This window comes from Heteronotia binoei, chromosome 15 (assembly GCF_032191835.1).
Source record: "Heteronotia binoei isolate CCM8104 ecotype False Entrance Well chromosome 15, APGP_CSIRO_Hbin_v1, whole genome shotgun sequence".
Lineage (NCBI taxonomy): Eukaryota > Metazoa > Chordata > Lepidosauria > Squamata > Gekkonidae > Heteronotia > Heteronotia binoei.
In genome coordinates this window covers 18,834,866-18,854,863 of record NC_083237.1, presented here as the reverse complement: position 1 = coordinate 18,854,863, position 19,998 = coordinate 18,834,866, and the positions used below count along the sequence as shown (strand labels likewise).

At 38.8% G+C, this 19,998-nt stretch overlaps 1 protein-coding gene across 1 annotated transcript; it reads right to left on the bottom strand.

Annotated features, from left to right (window-relative positions):
* Positions 1-7,095: 7,095 nt before the first annotated feature.
* LOC132583271 (olfactory receptor 11G2-like) lies at positions 7,096-15,055 on the bottom strand. Its single transcript, XM_060254937.1, has 2 exons — positions 15,036-15,055; positions 7,096-8,038 (listed from the first exon to the last, which is right to left on the bottom strand). The coding sequence occupies exons 1-2, from the start codon at positions 15,053-15,055 to the stop codon at positions 7,096-7,098; spliced, it is 963 nt and encodes a 320-aa protein (XP_060110920.1).
* Positions 15,056-19,998: the final 4,943 nt, after the last annotated feature.

The window sequence follows — 19,998 nt, the reverse complement described above, 5'->3', positions numbered from 1 at the left end:
TACCAATCGAGGTGTCCTCATTTAGCTTTGGAGATCAGGCAAGATCAAGCCAACCTGGGCTATCCAGGTCACAGCTACAGTAATAAAATACTTCTTGTTATATTACTCAGTGGCATTGTGAATTTGCATCAAGATGTCTTCTCAAAATTGGATGATAATTTCATCCGCTGCATCTCCATCCCCAAAGACAAGCATTGGAGGGCGTGATGCTCTGGTTTTTTTTTTTTTCCATTTAAACATTTTATTGAGGCATAAAAGTAGCTTACAATCCATAATGCAAGGAGTTTACCGTCAAGATTAACAGAAATAACCTCGTAAGCTTAATAGACAAAATAGAGAGCAAGAACAACATTAAAAACAAAATACAAACTAAAAGTAATAATAATTATAGTTATTATAACACAGTATTTAAAAATAAAATAAGATCAGGGAAAGGAAAAAAGGGGGATATAATACACTTTAAATAACTTGAAATTAACTTGTTAAAAGAATTTTATAGCAAAAGGAAATCCTTATACATTTTATTTTTAGAATAAGAGTTAGCATAAAATGGGTCGGTGTCGAGCTTTTCTAGAATGGGAAGCCAAGTTGCCAGATATTTAGCGTAGGCTTGGTATGGGTCTTTGTGATCTATGGCTGCCTGAATTTTATCCATTACAATGTGTTCCCAGACTTTAAGTAGCCAGTTGTCAAGTGTCAAATTCAATGAGTTTTTCCAGGACTGCGCAATCGTGGTTTTAGCAGCTGTCAGGAGTTTAACTATCAAGGATTTTTTAGAAGATGAAAGACGGGTATCAGACCAATGATTGAGAAGTATCCTTGTTGGGTCATCTGGGATCAAGACCCCAGTTAGGGAGGAGAGATGGGCACAAATTGAGGTCCAGAATGGTCTGATTTTGGGGCAGTCCCACCAGCAGTGAAAGTAAGAGGCTTTGAGCCCACAGTTTCTCCAGCAGTCTGAAGAACCTAACTGGGTCATATGGGAGAACTGGTTAGGAGTAAGGTACCAACGTGCTATCCATTTAAAGTTTTGTTGAGATATATTTATAATAGTAGATTGTAGGGCATCACTAGCCCATATAGAATCCCATTGGTCGGGAGAGAGGATGATGCCACAGTCTTTATGCCATTGAGTAGTGTAAGAGGGTAAGGTTGCTTCGAGTTTAGACAATAGGATTCGATACAGCCGTGAAATGAGACTTTTAGGCGTTCTCTCTTCATGAAAATGAAGAACCAGATGTTCGTAGTCAGATGAAGGGCGAGAAAATGAAGAGATCACTTTAGGGTCCTGAAGAAAGTGCCTGATTTGAAAGTATTCAAACCAAGGTGCTGGCTTAGTCAAAACTTGGTCTAGGTCATTTTTGGGTAGAAGTTGTTTAGAGGATGAAAGAAGATTAAAGAAAAAAACTTTTGAGGAGTCTCTCCAGACCTTGAAAGAAAAAGGTAATTGGGCGGGGAGGAAAAATTTTTGTCCTATAAAAGATGAGATAGTAGAGAGTCCTGGAGCCAGAAAATGACGCTCCGAATCCCATACTGACAAGAGCGCCCTGAGGAATGGGTTTATGAATTGCCACGGTGGGCGTTCATTTTTCTTGAGCCATAGTAGTTCGTAGTATTTCAGTGGGGTAAAGTGAGCGTCCTCTATGGGCGTCCATGGCGGCGGGGGATGTTGGTACAGTATTTTGGTCATCTGGGATAAAATAGTAGCTTTGTAGTACTTTGCAATGTCGGGAACTGCTAGGCCACCTTTTTGCCTTGATCAACATAAAGTTGAAACTTTGATTCTAGGCTTTTTATATTTCCAGATAAAGGAGGTCAGTATTTGTTGCCAGGATTTTAAGATAGGCTGAGAGATCTCAATAGGAAGAGCCCGAAAAAGATATAAAAACTTGGGAAAAATAAAGGATTTAATTACATGGATTCTTTCCATCCAGGATAGTTGCAACTTATCCCATTGCTTGAGCGTGGTAGTAATCTCAGAAGCCGTGGCCGTGTAGTTAGTTTTTAATAGGCCAGCTATATTTAAGGGGATTTTCAGCCCCAAATAGGACCAGGAATCAGAGACCCAATGAAAGGGGTAGTTTGCAACTATGTCTTTTTTAGAAGTATCGGAAATTTTAATCGGGTAGAGAATTGATTTCGAGTGGTTAACTGTAAGACCTGAAAGTTTGCTATAATCAGACAGGAGAGAGGAGACGGCTTTAATAGACTGTAGTGGATTTGTAATATATAAGACTATATCGTCGGCAAATAAACTTATTTTAAAAGTAGAATTTTGGACAGAGATACCAGAAATCTCTGGAGAAAGCCATATCAAATTTGCAAAGGGCTCTATGACAATGGCGAATAGCAGTGGTGATAGGGGGCACCCTTGACGAGTCCCTCTTTCCAGGACAAGTGAAGAGGACTGTTGACCATTGATTTGTATAAGCTCGGATGGACAGGAATACAAAGAATCTATAACCGTTCTGAACCTAGGTCCGAAACCCATGTGATGTAAGACTTTTTTAAGGAAGAGAGGTTCTACACTATCGAAGGCCTTCTCTATATCTAAGGCAAGAATGCAGGAGTCGTATGGCTGAAAAGTGCAATATTGAATTAAGTTAATTGTTTGTCTAGTATTGTCCGTGATATCGCGATTCGGAATAAAACCTGATTGGTTGGTGTGAATATAGAGCCCTATGATTGTGTTCAATCTAGCAGTCAAAATGGAAGTAAATATTTTATAATCATTATTTAGTAAAGAAATGGGGCGGTAAGATTTAACATTTAATGGGTCTTTGTCTTTTTTGGGAATCATAACTATTTTCGCCTGTGACCAGGAGGGAGGCATATAGCCAGAGTCCAGAACAAGATTGCAAACAGTGGTAAGGTGAGGTACCAGAGAAAGATTGAATTTTTTATAAAATTCTGAAGGTAGCCCATCTCTACCTGGGGTTTTATTGATTTTGGAGGCCTTAATGGCGTCAGCGACTTCAAGAGAAGAGATCGGAGAATCTAAAAAGGCTTGGTGTTCGTGGGAGAGTTGGGTAAGGATCATCTGGTTTTGAAAGAAGTGGTCTATTAGGTGGGAAGGAGGGTTGGACGAGGTATATAGCTGTTGGAAAAACTGATGGAAGGTGTCCAAGATTTTTTTATTTGATGAGTGTATTTTGCCAGAGTTGTCTCTAAGACATTTAATCTGTCTCTCACCTAGCTCTTTCCTGAGTTTCCATGAAAGTAGCTTCAACGAACGGGGGTGGTTATACCAGTATTTTTGTTTCACGAATAGTAGATTTTTTCGAATATTGGATGTTTCCAATAAGTCTAGTTTCTGTCTTTCGAGAACAAGTTTTTGGTAAACTTTATTAGAGCAAGTTTGCTTGTGTTTTTGTTCCAAATGTTTAATATTGTCTAAAATAAGTTGTTTCAGTTCTAATTTTCTTTTTTTGTAGGCCGAATGCAGGGAGATACACTTGCCTCGCAGAACAGCTTTCATTGCGTCCCACACAATTTCTTTGGAAACCCCACAATTCAAATTGTTTTTGAAATAAAGATTGATCTCTTGCTCTAATTGTGTACAAAATTCTTGGTTCAGAAGGAGTGATTTATTTAATGTCCAATTGAATGAAGGCCTGTCCTGAGAACCAATATGCAGTGTGCACTCCAACCAAGCATGGTCGGAAAGTGTCCTGAGGCCAATATTGGTGTGAGAAACTTGGTTCAATAAGGAGGGAGAAATAAGAAAATAATCAATCCTTGTAAAGGTATTGTGTAATGCCGAAAAGTAGGTGTAGTCCTTAACCCCCGGGTTATGCAGTCTCCAAACATCACATAGGTTAAAATTATGAAGGACAGACTGCATAGGTGCTGGGAAAGAAGTCGGGGGAGAGTATGGCTTAAATGATCTGTCCCATTTGGGGTCAATGATTTGGTTGAAGTCCCCCCCTATAATGACTGCCCCTTCTTGGAAAAGGGCAAGTTTAGAAAGTGTGTCTTTTATAAAGGTAATTTGTGAGGAATTAGGAGCATATAGAGAAACCACAGTGAAAGGAGAGTCATTAAGTGTACCTTTTATAAAGATATAGCGTCCTTGGGGATCGACTTCTTGAGCCGACAAAACAAACTGGGTATTTTTTGAAAGTAGGATGGCAACTCCGCGTGATTTAGAAGAACCAGGAGCTACATACTGTGTATGGAACCACTTAGATCGAAGTATGGTGGAGCTTGCCGACTTAATATGGGTTTCTTGTAGGAAAAGAAGATCGGGTTGTAGTTTGGTCAAGGCAGAAGAAAGCCGCTTGGCTTTAATAATGTTGTTAAGGCCTCTGCAGTTGAGAGAAATTAACTTTAAGTCAGACATAGTTTAGATACATTAAAGTAAAAAAAAACATTGTTAAGATCCATATAACGCCTGTAAGACCCGGACTGGGGCTCTGTATAACAATGATAAGAAAAAGTAGAAGAAACAGGTAACAATGGCCAAGTTTCCCTTGTTCTCACAACACAGAATAAACAAAGAGAGAACATTGGGGTGGAAGTACCAGGATTAGTGACCTGACTGCAAAAATCTAGGTTCACAACAGCAACCATATTTGTCTGAACCAAATTGAACAAACACAAACCACTTTTCAATATAAATGTAAAAATTTCCGAAAACCCAATCACCGCTAAAGGGATCCACTGAGTTCGAGGGCCATGGCCAGAGTATACCAAAACATATCAGTGCTGGTCAAGAAGCACCGTCTGAAAAAGGCCATAGATAAACACCAGTAAAAGGTACCTTTTCCCCTTGAAAAAACAAATCAACAACATTAACAACATAAATCTTACTAAACTGTTCATTGTTTCCAACCAGGAAACAATGCAACTTTACTCAGTATATAAGAAATATACAATCTAATATGGAGGGAGCAAAAAGAAGGAACATCCCGGCTGTTCCCTTAACAATATGACATAATAGGAGGAAAGAAAAACCCCACTCCCTTGAACCAGAACAAAATGGCATGGGTAGTGCAAATACAACTGTTCAGTAGCAGGAGATGGAAGTAGCAGGAGGTGAACTGAACGTCCATGGAGAAGTCAGCGTCGTCTTCTTGGCTTGAAAGAAAACGGTGGGTTGGTTGAACGAGATGGAGTAGCCCCACTTGAGTCAGGAGATGAAGGAGAGTCAATGTTTAGTTGTTTAAGAAGATCACAGCCAGAGGTGAAATCAGAAGCTGTTAACCGAAGGCCCTGGTGAACAACCAGTATCTGAATAGGAGAAGCCCAGCGGAAGCGTATTTTGTGTTCAAATAGTGAGTTTAGAATCGGCTTCATTTCTTTCCTATGCTGCAAGGTTTCCGGTGAAAGATCAGCTAGAACCAGGATCTTTTTGCCCTTGTAGAGTAGACCCTCTTCAGATTGGGCTCTCTGTAAAATCAGGGTTCTGGTCCTGGAGTCTGGAACCGTGGCAAGTATGTCTCTTGAAAAGTCTTTTGACTTGGGCTGTAATGCCCCCAGACGGTAGGCAGAATCAATGAGAGGGGCGACGCCATCTTGGAGGTGAAGGGCTGAAGCAAGCCATGAGGCAATGAAGGTTTTTACCTCCTGGTTCTCTTCCGCCTGTTCTGGCAGGCCTCTAAATTTCAGGTTAGCAGCCCTTAATCTGTTATCCAGGTAAAGCACCTTCTCATGGAGCCATAGGTCTGAGCTTTGCAGGGCTTGTACAGCCTCGTGGGCCACTGTAGCCATTTCCAGCGCTGAGTCTGCAGTTTGAGTGACTGCTGAAAGCATTTCATTAATTTTTTTTAGTTCTAATTGCAAAGGGGTAATAGCTTTGCTGATCTTCTCCCCCATTGTGACCCCTATTGAGTCCTCCAAGCGTGAAATCGCCACTTGAAATGTCTGGGTTGTTAATAAAGAGCCCTCTTCCTGAGCGGGGCCGGGGGAAGGGCTGGACGCCATTTCAGAGATTTTGGGCCCGGGGCTTGTTGGAAGAAAGTTTAGTACCTGCTGCATCAGTGCGGCTTTCGCAGGAGTTTTCTTGGCTGCCTTGGTGTTCCCTGCAGTTCGTTTGCCCATGCCAGGTGAAAAAAATAGTAAGGAACGGGAGCGGGAGAAGCAGGAAGGGACTGTGAGCCGGGAGCCGCCGCTTCAAGCGTCCGCCATCTTCCGCGTCGCCGCGCCCCCATGCTCTGGGTTTCAGGGACTCTGGCAATGGACCTCGGGGAAGTAGTCTGGCCCAGGGCATGAAGTCCTTAGTATGGATGCAGGGAACCCTGGAAAACGCAAGCCTTGAGACCCCTTATGTTAGGAAGGGAGGAAAGCCTCGCAGAAGTAAGACATCTCCACTGCCCATATCACGTATTATGAAAGGGGCAAGCAAACACCATCATGTTCTCCAGGGGTTTTTTTGAGGAGGAACGCACAGGAACACAGTTCTGGTGGGCTTGGTGGCAGGGGGTGTGGCATAATATGCAAATGAGTTCCTGCTGGGCTTTTTCTACAAAAAAAGCCTTACGTGAAACAATTGTGATATCAGCGGGTGTGGTCTAATATGCAAATGAGTTCATGCTATCTCACTATGTGGAATAGTGTTGATTTCAGGGGGTGAGGCCTAATACGCAAATGAGTTCCAACTGGGCATTTTCTATAAAAAAGCCCTGGTGTTCTCAATGGCATTTTGGGGAGAAAGGGATCGTTCTTGTTTCAAAGTCAGAAAAGGATTTATCTAATTTTCAGGAAATAACCATTCTGTATTGAGCGGATGACAGTAAAACCATCCCTATGATGTGTCTACACATATAAATTAGCATTATATAGAGAAACAATAATGATCATATAGAGAAACAATAATGATTTCCACATACAATTATGTTTATCGAACTAGCTCGAATGCATAAGAATTGTACAGTTGTGAGTGCCTTATAAAATAATGGAGAATTCATTTTATTGTATGTGTTACAGAATATATACTTGAAAAGTGCTTGCACAGTATTCTAGTGGAAATGTGTACTATTGCCTTCCAGTGCACAAAAGGAGTCAGAAGCACTGAACAGAAATCTGTGCCTTTGTTGTCTAGCACTGACTGCATCAGCTTTATCTTGGAGAGTACTGTGGCATGTTCCTCTTTTTTTACACGGTCACTGTTCTTTTCAAAAAGACCGCTTTTCTCCTCCATAATCGGAACAGCGCCTCCTTTATCTGATCATTCCTCAGACAGTAAATCAGGGGGTTGAGAAAGGGTGTTAAGGCAGTAGGGAAGAGTGCTACTGTCTTAATGACATTTGAATCCATTTCTCCTCCTGGGTTTACATACAGCCCTACTGGAGGGCCATAATAAAGCGTGACCACCAACAAGTGGAATGATATGGCGGAGAAAGACTTTAACCAATTGCCTTTGCTAGAGTTATTCATCAAAGTGACAATCACAGAACTGTAGGACAGCACAGTAAACATGATGTTGCCGAGGATCAGCACAACATCCATGAAAATCAGACTAACGAGGGGAGCCTTTGGTAGTGGAGGACAAGCCAAAGCCAGAATTGGCCCAGGGTCACACAAAAAATGGTCAATGATATTAGGACCACAGAAAGACATCTTGGAGATCAGTGTCACTGGAACAATGAATGCCAGGAAGCTAAGGAGCCAAGAAGCAGTTACTAGGATGTAGCAATAATTTGGGGACATGATCTGTGGATATCGCAGTGGGTGGCAGATGGCCAAGTACCGATCCAAGGCCATAGAGGAGAGGAAGAAGCATTCTGTACTGCCAAGAGAGAAGAAGATGTAGAACTGGAGGAAGCAGGAACTGAAGGAGATGATCTTTTTGGACAATGCCAGGTCTAAGAGCATGCGGGGCACAGTGGTGCTCACATAGCAGATCTCCAGCCAGGAGAAGTTGCTCAGGAGGATGTACATGGGAAGACGGGACAAGCGGGTGTCAAGATGCACCAACGTGATGATGGTGATGTTCTCCGCCATGGCAAGCATGTAAAGAATAGTGAAAAAGGTGAGGAGCAGGAGTCGTTGCAGCTGCCCAACTTCAAAGCCCACCAAAATGAATTCCTGAACTGTCCTGTAGGTGAACTCCATCTGGAATTAGAGAACAGAGTCATCATTGCATACGATATACTCTTATCTGGCTATTTGTCTCCATAGAAAGAGAAATGCTAAAAAGACATGGCATCCAGTTAGGGAGAAAGGGGATGTCCACATTTCAGATCACATCCATTTAGTCATAGAATCATAGAGCTGAAAGGGACCTCCTGGCCATCTAGTCCAATCCCCTGCACAATGTAGGAAACTCACAAACACCTCCCCCTAAATCCACAGAATGTATTGTTTCACTGGGTACTTATAAATAACAAATTATAAAGTGTAATAGCAAAACATGCACATTGAGTAATCTTCTGCACAGGGTAGGTAGGAGTGAAGTTACTGCAAAAAGATGGTCACAACTTCCAAGCTCCAAATCTCAGAAATCAAAATGTCAATGGTTGTTTATTTTTTACTTCGGCTATTAAATCGCTGCCAAGAGTACTGTAAAATCAATCAATTAGAATTAAATTATGAGAAATCAAAAGCGTTAGTCTTCTCCAAATTTAGGAAGCAATATACTTGAAGGGTGAGTGACCACGAGCTCGAACAAGTAAAACACTTTAAGTACTTAGGTTTACATTTCCAGGTTACTACATCATGGACCCAACAATGCAAAGTAACGATTAATAATGCCAAAGCAAACGTTAACTCACTTCTGCGTTTCTGTTTCTCTGAAAAAGGGAATTAATATGTTCCAGTTGTGCTCAAAGTTTTTAATTTGAAATCTGAACCTCAATTACTCTATGGAACCCCTATTTGGATTGATTCAATAAATAAAGCAGTTGAACAAGTACACTCAGGCTTTCTATAGAAGATTTTGGGTGTTCCATCTTGTGTACCATATGCTGCCTTATGCCTGGAATGTGGCCAAGATTTTATGACCGCAAGTGCGAGGTCTATGATCTTCACATTTTGGCTTCGATTGCACTATAGATCTGAGCCCTCTAGCTACTGTGGCCAAATCTTGACAGAATCTAATATTTCCCCATGGCTGGTGAATATTGAAAACAAAGTAAGAACACTGATTATTTCCTTTGAATCTCTTCTCTCCCTTTCAGAATTAGAGGCAATGTGAACAATAAGGGACAGATTATTTGAGGTCGAGTTATCTGAACTGTACAATGCCGCTAGTGACATGCTCGCCTCTTAGTCATGGGATCTTACCCAATGCTAGCTACTTTTACCAACTTCAGATTCCAGCATTACGCAGAATCTTTTCTCTTGCTCGGTTCAATGCCCTTCCTTCAGCGATTTTAACTGGGAGATCTAACAGTACACCTTTTGCTAACAGACTATGCCCTTGTGCAAGTGGGTCCCTTGAAACCGTGCCTCATGTGTTATTAGAATGCTTTTATTATGTTAATATTCAGCGTAGCATTTTATTGTTAATTCTTGATAGTATCTTAGCGCTTCTGGATTCATATAAACTGCTGTATCTATTAAACAACAAAGATGGGAACACAACTGATGCTGTGGCAATGTTTTTGCAGGCTGCTCTTCTTATACACAGTAATGTGTTGTAATTTAAATTTGTATTAGACAGATTGACTTATTTTTGTACAGATTTTAGATCCTTTTATAATGTTCTTTTGTCTTGATTCATGTTGGCATGTTTTATCTATTTGTATACATATATGTTGAACAAAGCAGGAGTCAAGAAGCACCTTTAAGACCAACCAAGTTTTATTCAGAACGTAAGCTTTCGTGTGCTCTCTAAGCACACTTCATCAGACGAGGGGCTCGGGTATTGTGAGCTGAAATACCAGCAGTTTGTTGATTAAGTATGCAGACTGATCACATGGTAAACCAGTGTGGCTTGGCCATTTGGTCTGGATAGCCATAAAAGGTAATAAAGTCCTCTGCCAATTGGTGTTTCTGTAAATCTAGGTGAATCACAAAAGGAATGGGCAAGCCACGTTTACCATGTGATCAGTCTGCATACTTAATAAACCAATCTCTTAAATAGACATTCTGTATTGCTAGTACTGCTATATATCTTGTGCTTTCCAGTTAGGATGATGTGAGAGGTTTACAAAGTACATAGATCATGCCATCAAAACCAAAGGAAGTGAAAAGCGGATTGTGTCTTTATGATTTCTATTTTCATGATTTTCTAGAACATGCCAGAATAAATGAATTGGTCTGGCTTGTTTCACGCCACTTATGGCTAGCGTAACACCAGGTGTAAAATGAACACACAGAATGGAACTCTTCCACCAGAACCGAGATGATGACAGAGAACATGAGATAATGACAGAGAAATTGTCAGCATCAGCAGGAGTTTCAAAAGTTTCTATTCCATAAGAGAGTATACAAATACTAGTTTAGATAGATGCTCTGAAACTGGTGTTGGAGTGGGGAAAGAGAGGGAGAGAAGGGAAATCAATCAAAACACATTTTAATTTTTTTCACAGACCTGGGAATGATCAGGAGGGGTTTTGTGAGAGAAAATGTCTGGTCTTTCAATTGTTCAGTGCACTGAATGAGAGACCCTCCTTGCGAGCAGGCAGGAAATTTACTGCCTTCCACTATCAATGTCTTTTCAAAGTTTTTATTCATGATCCTTCCCACCATTTTCTTTGTCATATATCTTATGAGAACATCTCTTGGTAAGTTATTTTTCTTGGCAAAAAGTGAGAATCGTGAAGGAGCTGCCAAGGCAAGTGATAAACAATAGAAGAATATATAAAAAGTTGACAGAAAAATTGAGAGACAATGGAATAAGGTTTAGATGGATAATACCTGAAGGTTTGAGCTTTGAACTCCAGGGGAAGAGAATCACAATTACAAATGCTCAGGAACGGCGTAGATTTTTTGACGAAAATAAAGAATTTGCACCATGATGGATTACAAATTTTTGTCTTGGAATGTTAATGGACTAAATTCACCACAAAAAAGAAGGGCAACATTTCATTGGATTAAGAAACAAAACTGTAATATAATATGTTTGCAAGACGTGCTTATCAAACAAAAGGATTATCGATTTTTATGGAACAAACAATTGATAATGGGAGATTTTTTATGGAATAGTTAAGAACTCATTGGACAGGTCTGGAGGGAAAAAAATAATAGCAAAGAAAAAAAATTGCCAAAGTCTTTTTTGGAATTGGTTAAACAAGAAAATTTGGAAGATATATGGAGGAAATTGAATCCTGAAGTTCGGGACTATACTTTTTTTTCAGCAAGACACAAAACTTTTTCTAGGATTGACATGTTGTGGGGAACTAAAAATTTAGGTCTTATAACAACGAAGATAGAGATTTTGCCTAAAAATTGGGGCTGATCATAACCCAATAATGTGGATTACAAAATTGTCCAAGAAGTTGAGAAGATGGAGATTAAATGAAGATTTGCTACAGAATGAATGAATGAATGAATGAATGAATGAACTTTATTACAGTCATAGACCAATATAAAAACTATAACACATCATATAAAACCCTCCTAAAATACCTACAGAATAAAGAAACAGTGGTAGATGGAAGAGAAGTGGTTACTCAAGAGGGAATAAAAAGATAATTCTTTAAGTGCTATGCCAAATTGTTTAAAGGTGTTAAAATAAAGAAAGAGAAGATGGATGAGTATTTACAAAAGATAAAAATAGAGCCCTTAACTGAAAATATGCGAAAAGTTTTGAATGATCTAATTGAAAAAATAGAAATTTAAGCAGCAATTAACGCAATGAAAAATGGGAAAGCACCAGGGCCAGATGGATATACAGCTAAATATTTTAAAACCTTTAAAGATGAATTAATACCAAAACTGCAGAAGTTGATGAATACGATAAGAGTAAAAGGTAATGTAACAAACACATGGAAAGAAGCTGTTATTTCGTTGATACCCAAGGAAGATAGAGATTCACGAATGTAAAAAATTATAGACCAATTTCGCTATTAAATAATGACTATAAAATATTTACAATAATCTTGGCAGAACGGCTTAAATAACATTTGATAAACTTTATAAAGGAAGATCAAGCAGGGTTTCTTCCCAAAAGACAAATAAGAGACAATATCAGAACTGTTGTAAATATTGTAGAATATTATGAAAGACATCCAGAAAAAGAAGTAGCATTATTCTTTGCAGATGCAGAGAAAGCATTTGACAATTTAAATTGGGACTTTATGTTTGCAGTAATGGAAAAAATGGAGCTGGGAGAAAGTTTTATAAGAATGATAAAAGCAATATACTCTGAACAAAGTGCAAGGTTGTGTATAAATGCAGACCTTACAGAAGATATGAAAATTAGCAAAGGTACTAGACAAGGCTGTCCGCTTTCACCACTGTTGTTTATAAAGACTCTTGAAATATTACTGATGCAGATCCAAGAAGAAAAAGATATAGACGGTTTAAGAATAAAAGGATTTACTTACAAATACAGAGCTTTTGCTGATGATATAATGTTTATAAATGAAAACCCCATACATGTTACACCTTTGCTGTTAGCTAAAATACAAGAATATGGGTGTTGGCATGACTTTGTATTAATAGAGAAAAATCAAAATTCTGTGTAAAAATATGCAGATGAACAAGCAACAAGAATTACAGAGACTAACGGGCTGTGAAGTCACTTCCAAGGTAAAGTACCTAGGGGTGGAGATAACAATGAAAAATATTGATCTGTTTAAAAATAATTATGAGAAGTTATGGCATAAAATGGATGAAGACATGCTAAAATGGAACAAGCTTAATTTGTCATTGTTGGGTAGAATATCTGCAATTAAAATGAATATCTTACCAAGAATAATGTATTTGTTTCAAACTATTCCTATTGTGAAGGATGGCAAACAATTTGATAAGTGGCGAAGGAAAATCTCAGAATTTGTGTGGGCTGGGAAGAAACCAAGGATTAAAATGAAAATTTTGACAGATGCAAAAGAGAGAGGTGGGTTTCAACTACCATATTTAAAATTATATCAGGAAGCAGTTTGTTTAGTGTGGATGAAAGAATGGATAACGTTGTTAAATAAAAAACGTTTAGTGCTGGAAGGTCACGGAAATAAATTTGGCTGGCACGCGTATTTGTATTATGGAAAAAAGAAGCTGGACGGTTTTTTCTCTTACCATTATATAAGAAATAATTTGCTAAATACATAGATGAAATACAAGAAATATGGAGATGAGAGAAGACCGTTATGGATAGTGCCAGCTGAAGTAATAAAAACAACGGCTGAGATAGGAAAAGAAATGTGGTTGTCATATAATCAATTATTAAAAATACAAAGTGGCAAAATAGAACTGAAAACTGCTGAAGAGTTGAATCATAAATACGATTGGTTTCAAATGCAACAAATAAAGAGCTTGGTGGAGAATGATATTAAAACTGAAGGAATAAGGAAAGAGCAAACAGAAATGGAAAAAGTTCTGCTTGGAGACAATGATAAATTAATTTCAAAAGTATATAAATTACTTTGACAATGGTCTACCGAAGATGAAGTAGTGAAATCTCAAAGGATTAAATGGGCAATTAATGTAAATAAATAAATACAGATGGAAACCTGGGAATATTTGTGGAAGAATTCTATGAAACTTTCAACATGTCAAAGTATTAAAGAAAACTGTTTTAAGATGATGTATAGATGGTATATGACTCCTAAAAAATTAGCAAAGATGAATAACGAGATGCCAGACAGATGTTGGAAATGTAAAAAGCATGAAGGTTCTTTCTACCATATGTGGTGGACTTGTGAAAGAGCAAAACAGTATTGGCAAATGATTCAACAAGAAATTTCTAGGATCTTGGGATATGAAGTAATGAAAGTTGCAGAGACTTTCCTACTGGGATTACAAATGGAAAAATTTCCAAAAGAAGATAGAACTTTAATCTGGTACTTGCTCTCAGCTGCTAGGACATTCTATGCGCAGTTCTGGAGGCAAGAAGAAATACCAGAGAAATGGGATTGGATTATAAAAGTTATGACATGGAGTCAAATGGACAAATTAACAAGAATATTAAGAGACTATGATTTAGAAGTTTTTTTAAGATGGAATGGGAAAAGTTTAGAAGATACGTAGAAAAAGAGTGGAAAATAAAAGGATATTGGACAATTTTTGATAATGATTAAGTTTTAAAAAGAAGAAGAATATAAGTTTTTGTTTTAATAGTTAAGGGTACCTATAAATATTTGCTTTTTAAGTAAATAACACTGGCGGGGGTCAAGTAACGGGGGGAGGGGTGGGTAGAAAGTAATATATGGGGTAGATAAAAGAAGTTTTTAAAGATGTAAAATATAGATTTATTACCATATGTTACCAATAAAATTGTTTTACCACAATACAATGAGGCTGATAGTATATTCAGGGTGGACAAAAGGGAATACTATTCTACACAGAGAGTGATTAAAATGTGGAATTCGCTCCTCTGTCTGCACCCTTGGTTCATCAAGGAGAGCAGTTCCTAGGCTGACCATGACCCACAACCTCCTCTTCTCCCTAAAGCAGCAACGATAAACTCTTCTTTTTCTTTTAGAACCCTAGGCAACCTCCTACTGCCATGGCCAGTTCATTGCCCAAGTAACCCCCAGACAGCTCCTTGGAGTGCTAACAGGTGGAGGATGCTGACAAAGGAGAAAGGTGACATGTGTGGCGTCCCTGTTGCCCTTTCCTCACCAGAGACCAGAGCTGCTGGTGTTAAGGGTCCAAAGCAAGAAGCAGAGACTTCTACACCCCACCTTGGATCTTGCCTGAGTAGTATAAGAGGACATTTACATTTTCCTCCCAGGTGACACTAGAAGATGTTTGCCCTTCTCTGCTGTCCATGCTGGCTCCATTTGAGGCGGGTTGCAGAGGAAGTGACTCTGCAGTCCGCCTCAGATGGAGAACTTGGGTAGGTGGCAGCAGAGAAGGCACACACTTCATGCCTGAGGAAATATCCTCGGTGTCAGAAACATCCCATGTTGAGGGAGGGATCAGCTCTTTCTCCCAGTCCTTCTCTCTAATTCCTCAGTAGCACCAGAGTAACATGGTGGCATGGCCAGATTTGATGGTTGGACATAAGATTCACAGCCAGTCTTGAAGGTTTGCATCATGGCAAAAACAAAACAGCCTGACTTAAATTGTTTGGTTGCATTTTATACTGCATAATGTCTATAGTGAGGTAACCCCCACATTCAGGATAATCACCCTTCTTTGTAGTTAAGCAAAAACATTCATAAGAACATAAAAAGAGCCCTGCTGGATCAGGCCAGAGGTCTATCTAATTCAACATCTTGCCTCACAGAGTGGACAGCCAGTTACACTGTCTGAAGAGCCAAGCCCTTCCCCTGATTTTGCCTCCTGGCACTAAGATTCAGAGGTTGACTGCCTCTGAATGTGGAGGTTCTTGCCCCTCACCCATACCAGTACAGAAAGCTCACTTTTGCTCAGCTTTTAGAGCCAGTGAACAACTATATGTATAGGTGCTCATAATGAACAATCACTTGGGATCTGATCTGAGGCGCCAGGGGTGGAGGAGAACCAGTCCTCAATGTGGTATAACTGGTATGGGAACTTCCCCTCTTCCCTGCATTTTTTTTCCAGTCGAATTTTTTTTTAAGCTTCTATGCAGAGCTGTATATGTTTTATCCATCCATGCTTTTTTTTTTTTTACTCTGCAGGTAAAATGGTTCTTTGGTGCAGAAATCTTAGTTTACATTTGTTCTAAAGCATTTTTCTAGTCCTTGTAATCACTGAGAAAAGCTGTTGGTTGTGTGCAGTACTTATTGAAGTCTTGGGGACCCAAGAATGGTCAGGGAGGGCTTCTCAAAGACCTGGGGCAGGGGGGTAGATGGCAATAACCCAACGGGGCCTGTGAGAAGTCTTGAGACCTCTTGTTTTGACAGGCAGAGCTAAACAACCATAATTTTTGTTGATGAGAGTCTAGCACTTGGAGTGCCCCGGCAACATTTTGAAATATATTGTACAGCAATATTTACAACTTTTCACCGTAAAAATCAGTGACCTAGAGCCCTGACCTTTTTAGGGTTTGCAGGTCAAATGCTGTTTGTCTCACAAATAGCAATATATAAGATAGATCTAATTAGAAGGGAGTTATCAAAACAGCTTGAAATTGAAAACCTCTAGCATGTTTGTTTTTAAATGGTGGGTGGGGGTAAGGCCTGAAAGAGAGAGAGAGAGATTAGTCCGTTTGCAAAGAGGGTGGAATAGAAAGCCAAAGTATGTTAATAAATAAAACAAAATTGCTCTGACATACTGCTGAACTAAAATCATTTAAATCATTAAAAACATGGCACATTTAGGATGTTCCTACACATGGCAGAAAATCCTATCTTTGCTTATATTTAAAAGTAATAATCTGCATTGCATATCTCTGTCACTTCTGTCTTGGACACTCGTCAGGACAGTTGCCTCAGTGCCCATAGGAAAACATCTGGTATTCATTTGGGGGGCACCTGTCACTTTTTGATTGCTGCTTGATGAGGAAAGATATGTCCTATAGTTCAGATTGCAGTACTGCAGCTTTACCACTCTGCGCCAAGGGGCTCTCTACTGAAGTTGAACAGCACCATAAAATGTTTTAATTGTATTCCATCGTTTTTAAATTGCAATTGTAGATGTTTGAACTGATTGTTAGCTGCCCTGAGTCTGCTTGCGGAGAGGGCGGGGTAGAAATCTAAAGTAATAAATATACTTTGGTGGGCATCATAACGCCTATGGGCACCATATTGGGGACCCCGCCCTCCTCTGTGGCATCCAGGGGTGGAATTCTAGGAGGAGCTCCTTTGCATATTAGGCCACACACCTCTGATGTAGCCAATTCTCCTGGAGCTTACAGTAGGCCCTGTACTGAGAGCCCTGTAAGCTCTTCCCCATATGCCTAGGAGATCCCTTTTCTGCACTTCAATAGTATTCAATGTGATGCTTTATCCAGAAGACGGTACACCATAAGCACTGCGTCAAGATATGGGTCACGTGTGCTATTGCTTGTGTCTCCTTGGGGTGTACAGTTATGAGGTATTGGATAGGCTTGATAGGAAGGAAGAATGGTGGCTTTGTCCCTCAAAGACAATATAATTACCCACCAAAACAAGCTCTCCCTCTGGAGATATTCTGCTCCCAGGTGATTTCCACAGGTAACTGCTGTTTTCCTAGTTTAAAACAATTTATTGTAATATATTGTAGTAGCATATCTTCATTTGTCATTAAATGTTAATACACATATATCATATTTTCTCCATCCCACCCCCCACCCTTTTGTGACCCCCAACAGTGCATGCCCCCTTATCCAACGTCCCCATATTTTTATTTAATCTAATTTGTTATAAGGTAAATGTTTTGTCTATTATAAAATCTTTCTGCATACACACTCAAAGGTTATAATCCATTTTAGTAATATTTCTTCTTAGTCATTGGGGAAAGGAAAAAAGGTTGTAGTCCAATAATCATGTCTTTTAAACTGTAATCCATACATCGTTTCTTTAAATATTAACCATTGCCAAAGATCACAAAGTGTCCTTTAACGTTCCATTGTTTTTCAATATATTTTTGAAACTTTCCCCAGTCGTTTTTAAATATCTCTAAATTTTGTTCTTTTAAGATTCTCGTAAGTTTGTCCATTTCACTCCAATGCATAACTTTCAAAGTCCATTCCCATACTTCTGGAATTTTGTCTTGTTTCCACATTTGCGCATATAATGTCCATGCAGCTGAAACCATATACAAAATTATTGTTCTATCTTGCTTTTGAAATTTTTCCATTTGTAATCCCAACAGGAAAGTATCTGGTGCTTTCTTAATATTATATCCCAAGACTTTTGAAATCTCCTGCTGAATCATCTGCCAACATTGCTTCGCCTTTTCACAAGACCACCACAAATGGTAAAAAAATCCTTCATGGCATTTGCATTTCCAGCATCTGTCCAACAACTGATTGTTCATTTTTGCCAGTTTCTAAGGTGCCATATACCACCTATATAACAGTTTGAAGCAATTCTCCTTAATGTTATAACAAGTAGAAATTTTCATAGAGTTCTTCTATAGGTATTCCCACAACTCCATCTGTATTTCCTTATTTATATTTATCACCCATTTTATCATTTGTGATTTAACTACTTCATCTTCCGTAGACCATTTCAATAATTGTATGTCCTTGAAATCAGCTTTTCACTTTCTCCAAATAGCATTTTCTCCAGTTCTGTTTGTTCTTGTCTTATTCCCTAGTTCTTAATGTCCTGTTCAAGCAAACTCTTTATTTGTTGCAATTGAAACCAATTATATTTATGTTGTATTTCTTCTGCTGTTTTTAATTCCACCTTTTTTCCTTGGATCTTTAGAAATTGATTATAGGTTAGCCACTTCTCTTCTTTAATATCTGAATGCAATTTTATTACTTCTGTTGGTACGATCCAAAGCGGTTTCCTCTCATAACCATATATTTTATATTTTAAGCAGGTATTTAACAGATTATTTCTGATATAGTGATGTGAGAAGAAACCATCCATCTTATTTTTCCCATACTACATATAAGCATGCCATCCAAAGACATTTCCATGTCCTTCTATTGTCAATAACTTTCTATTTGATAATGTCACCCATTCCTTAATCCACACCAGGCAAACTGCATCATGATACAACTTTAGATTAGGCAGTTGGAATCTACCTCTTTCTTTTGCATCAGTCAGAATTTTCATTTTAATTCTTGGTTTTTTCCAAGCCCATACAAATTCTGAAAGTTTCCTTTGCCATCTAACAAATTGTTTATTGTCTTTCACTATTGGGATTGTTTGAAACAGGAACGTTAGTCTCGGTAAAACATTCATCTTAATTGCAGAGATTCTACCCAGCGTAGACGGGTTCAATTTGTTCATTTAATCATATCTCCATCAATCTTGGCCAAAGTTTTTCATAATTATTTTTATATAGATCAATATTTTTCATTGTTATTTCCACACCTAGATATTTTCTTTTGAAGTAATTTCACACTCTGTTAATCGCTGTAGTTCTTCCTGTTTGCTGTTTTTCATATTTTTACAATTTTTTTGATTTTCCTTTATTTATATAAAAACCTGCCAATTCTCCATATTCTTCTATCTTACGAAGCAGCAATGGTGTTACATGGGTGGGATTTTCATTTATAAACATGACGTCATCTGCAAATGCTCTGTATTTGTTAGAAAAACCTTTCATTTTTAGCCCCTCTATCTCTTTATCATCTTGGATTTGACTTAACATGTGGAATTCACTGCCACAGGAGGTGGCGGCGGCTACAAGCATAGCCAGCTTCAAGAGGGGGTTAAATAAAAATATGGAGCAGAGGTCCATCAGTGGCTATTAGCCACTGTGTGTGTTCGTGTGTATATATAGCCACTGTGTGACACAGAGTGTTGGACGGGATGGGTCATTGGCCTGATCCAACATGGCTTCTTTTATGTTTTTATGTGACACAGAGTGTTGGACTGGATGGGCCATTCGCCTTATTCAACATGCCTTCTCTTATGTTCTTATTATTATCAGAGTATATATTTTTTTATTTCCATTACTTCTCTCAGAAAGAGAGAGAGAGAGAGAGAGAGAGAGAGAGAGATTCAAATGTATAATTCTTCTGTTTGAAATGTAAACCTAGCCTAACTAAAGAATATCCGGAAATGGTTCATTGTTTTCATTCTCTCCACAAAACAAAAATTCCCTATTTGCATTTGATAAAAATATTCTTGTATCTTACGAAGCAGCAATGGTGTTACATGGGTGGGATTTTCATTTATAAACATCACGTAATCTGCAAATGCTCTGTATTTGTAAGAAAAACCTTTCATTTTTAGCCCCTCTATCTCTTTATCATCTTGGATTTGACTTAACATGTGGAATTCACTGCCACAGGAGGTGGTGGCGGCTACAAGCATAGCCAGCTTCAAGAGGGGGTTAGCTAAAAATATGGAGCAGAGGTCCATCAGTGGTATTAGCCACTGTGTGTGTGTGTGTGTGTGTGTGTGTGTATATTGC